Raw genomic sequence first — 4,084 nt, 5'->3', positions numbered from 1 at the left:
TGTGGCGGGTGTTGTGGGTAGCTGGCGAGTGTCAGCCGACTCTGCGCCCTAGCTACCCAGGTGCTTTTCTGACCGGAAGAGGCTTGAGAGATCACATTTTCTATAACAAGACCCAGAAACGCGAGTTCTTCCCCTTATTCTTTCAACTCTGGCTAGAACTGTGAAAAAAAAAATTCCACTTCCCTTTGCCTATTTCTGTCTCTACATTTTCAGTACAGCCACAGAGCAAGACTGACTGCGATTCCAGTTCCACCATTTTCACAGGTAAGAGGCCCTTCCTAGACTACAGTGTCATTATGTAACATGAAGCGGTTGTGTTTAGGACTGGTACATCATAGACTGCATTTTATCTGGATTTCAATTTTTTTTTTACCTTATCAGGCCTTAGACATCGAAGAATTATTATTTTCTGCAGTTCGTTCAGCGTCTTATCCATTGGTTCTGGAAATTTCATATTGTGCGGCTCTTTGCTGTCATAGATTTCCTCCCACATATATATGTAATTACAAAAATGCTCCCTAGTAGAAAAAAAAAAAAGATTGCATTTTCACTGAAAAATATTTTAAGAGATGACTGAGCAAGGGAAGGAATAAGGCAGCCAGGGGACCATGTTAAAGTCACTAGACTGCAGGAGTTGTTCTCGAGGAAGGCAGAGAATGTGCTCCATCTAGGAACACACAGAGAGGTTTCTGGAGGAGAGGGGACAGAAGCTGGGACCCTGGACCAGGCGGCGGAGTTGTAGTGAGAGTTGGGGCCTGAGTCTCCTACAGCCTCGGGGGTGACAGATACAGCTGACTTCATTCAGCGGTGAGTTTCCTGCCAAATGCACCATAGGGTTGTTTCAGTCTTGAAAAGACACGCCACTTTTTCTTGCTCTCTGATATAAGCATTGTAGTATCTCCACAAAAGAAGAGCACCATGTATGAAGAAATGGAGAGAGATGAGCAGAAAAATAACCGAAGCTTTTTTTTTTCTTTTTCCTATTGTCATCAATGACTAGTCCATATGCTCTGAGTTAGAAAGGGCCAGGGTCAGACCTCAGGCCTCTATGTTCTGGTAAGGGACCAGTTTTACCTCACACTGACAGACATTGCCACAAAGAAGAGACTCCGAGGCTATCAGTTACTTAAAGGTCTCTATGTTCATTACACACGAATATCAACGCCTCTCCTTCATCAACTTGAAATACATTCCGTGTTCTGGGTGTTACCGGGTCATTTGGATGCCCACGCTCTATTGTACTAGTGAAAGGAAATAAAACTTGAGACCTGTGACTCATGTAATGTATGCCAAATAGCCCAAAGAGTTGTTTGTGAGCTTTGAAACCCGGGGCTGAGAACATTGCAGAACAGACCAGGACATGCCCGGGCAGCCCCATTGCCTCCCTATCTCCCACCCCTCTGACCTCAGGCTGCTGATGTTTAAATGGACCAATCATGTGAAACCGCGCCAATTCCTCCCCCAGCCCCACTCCTTTTCTATAAAAACCCCTAGCTTCCAAGCCTCGTGGTCGAATCCACTGTCTCCTGTGTGAGAGACCCGGAGCTCCGCCATTAAAATACCTCGTGTTGTTACATCAAGGCGTTGTGTTCTATTCGTGATTCTTGGGTGCACGCTGAATCGGGAGTTGGGTGAGGGTTTCCCCACTAGGTTCTTTCATTAGCATATCACCGCCAGGTACTTTACTGCTAACTGGGGATTAAAAACCTTAAAACAGGGTAAAGCAACTGAAAACGGATTGCCATTCAGGATTTAAATGAAGTGGATTTGAACTCCCAGCAGCAGCGAGACCATTTCAGGTCTGAGAAGTGTCATGGCTCTAGAAACCAAGAGCAGATGTGAGAGCAAGCTGCCAGTCTGGGCGTGTCCAGACCAGCAGGTCTCAGAAACCTTTGTTTCTGGAAAGTGCTTGCGGAATGAATTACCATCTAAGTCTGAGATAGGTACAGGTCCCCTTTGCCTGTGGTAAAAGATGAGTCCTGGGGGAGGGGGGGGACACAGGGGAGGAGGGGCTGGGTCAAGGGATCTGTTGTCCCAGTACAAAGGCCATAAGCAATAGGCAGCCTGCTCAATCCAACCTTGACCTGCGCTCTGAAGCCTAAAGTCACAGGATGCCAGCTAGGTGACTGAATGCAGGCATGCAAATGAAGTGAAGAAAATAGGTCCAATCAGGGAAGAGAAGTTGAACCTGGGGGCGGGGGACACACTCTGAGGTCAGCAAGTGGTCCTTCTCAAGTCAACCTCTGCAGACACTTCCCTTGTTAAAGAGTTCCAGTTGCCAGGGTGCTTCTCTCAGGCTGCCCGCTGTTTCCCACTTCCTTCACTAGGGGGCGTTCACTCGGCCGAAGTTTTTCCTTTGTGTGTTTGGTTGCTTCTAGCTGTTGCTGCCACTGAGTTAACAGCTACCGACAGCCCACTCTGATTCTTTTGCCCACAAGGTTTGAGCCTTCTTGCTGTCAGAGGCTGTTGGAAAGCTCTGTGTTGGGAGTAGGAGGTTGTGGGCAGACAGAACACCTCTACCTGTGATGTTACCTTCCAGAATGTAAGGTATAACAGGTTGTGTTTCTGTTATGGTGATTCAAATGTTAGCTTCAAGGATACAGGGTTAAATAAAAGTTGCTTTGATTTCTTATAATGCAGGAGCGATAACCCGTGAATCGTTTATGAAACCCTTGGAAACTGATTTTGAGAATCTATTGACTCCCCACTTGGGCCTAAGTAACCTAACTTAGTCACAATAAATATCTTGCCTTCAGTTTATTATGCCTGTCTCTTTTACTTTGGGTCATCTAATTACTTCTGCAGATCTTCCTGTAAGTAACTCACAGTGTCCGTTTAACCCCTATGTCAACCCTTCAAGGCAGAAAGCACAGAAGTGAGTTATAGTTCTAAGCCCGCAGTCACCTTCTGTGCCTTGGAGGCACAAAACCTCAGCGGGATGAACTCCTGCCTCCCAGATGAAGGCACATGAGGACCAGGCTGCATGTCGCAACGAAGTCCTGACTCATCTCCCACAAACCCTTGTGAAGATTTCTTTGGACACTTTGCAGGACTGGAGCGATGGCCGAGAAGATGCCCCTGGACCCACAATGACAACAGGAGATAGGGATTGGTTGGGTGCTGGAGAACAGGGACCTTGGTTCCTCTGCTTGGGCGGAAGCTGGAAACAGCTTTGGTTCTGTTCTGGCCAGAAGCTAGAAATGGCAGGAAAAGTAGGGTGGGCTTTTTTTTTCCTGCTTTGGTCTCTTATCTTTTCTCCTAAATGCACATTTTTGCCTGGAAACTTTGTGAGGTCGTGACTGAAGTCTGAGAGCATCTGGACAACACCGAGGCTGAGCAGGCTGAGCAGCTCACCCCCACTGCCTCACCCCAGTTTCTTCTACAAGCCGGATAAAATCCTCCTGGGCCACTCAGTCCACAGCAGCCTGTTCCCTAGGCCCTGCCTTCTTTCTTTATGCTAAGCTCCCGCCTATGGTCTCTACTAAAACTTCTAAAGCTCGTCCTTCTGGGGCTCAGGAATTTCAGTTTTCAAGTTTACAAGACAAGAACCTGGACTCATGGACTCAGGAAAAGTCTGTGAGCTTATGTACCCGAACTCTAGCCCACCTGAGGCTAGCATTCTCTGGCATACTCAAAACCCCTTCTTTTTGACCTTAACGGCCATCACTTTTCTAGTGTCACTGGGACTAATTAATTACACATACCTCTTGCCCTAAGTCTGCCCCTGTAGACCTAGATCTTATATCAGAGCTCTGAGTATGGACTTGGGAGAGGAGCTACTGGACTCCTTGGTTTCTCTTCCCAGTGTGGCTGCCTGGTCAGCTATCTCTTTTTTTTTTTTTTGACCTTGCAACAAGATAGGCTTTAATCTGGTCTGTATATAGAGTTAGACCCTGTTTCAAACACAAAAAAAACACCCTACATTATTCTATGAGAATTGATATTTTAAATTTCAGATTTGTTCAATTTTAAGATTTTATTATTTATTAATATTTTAAGGTTTATTTTTTTCCTTTTTAAAAAAATTTTTAATATTTTTTATTACGTATTTTCCTCTATTACATTTCCAATGCTATCCCAAAAG

At 45.7% G+C, this 4,084-nt stretch overlaps 1 protein-coding gene across 1 annotated transcript in view; it reads right to left on the bottom strand.

Annotated features, from left to right (window-relative positions):
* Positions 1 to 4,084, bottom strand: part of Dnah12 (dynein axonemal heavy chain 12) — a 184,675-nt gene that overhangs the window by 15,056 nt on the left and 165,535 nt on the right. The window contains exon 61 of the mRNA XM_021181341.1: positions 374 to 518. Coding sequence (XP_021037000.1) covers positions 374 to 518 — 145 coding nt within the window. The remainder of the gene's footprint in view (positions 1 to 373; positions 519 to 4,084) is intronic.

This window comes from Mus caroli, chromosome 14, assembly GCF_900094665.2.
Source record: "Mus caroli chromosome 14, CAROLI_EIJ_v1.1, whole genome shotgun sequence".
Classification (NCBI taxonomy): Eukaryota; Metazoa; Chordata; class Mammalia; order Rodentia; family Muridae; genus Mus; species Mus caroli.
Note: the sequence above shows the minus strand (reverse complement) of the source record. Positions and strands in the feature narration are given on the sequence as shown.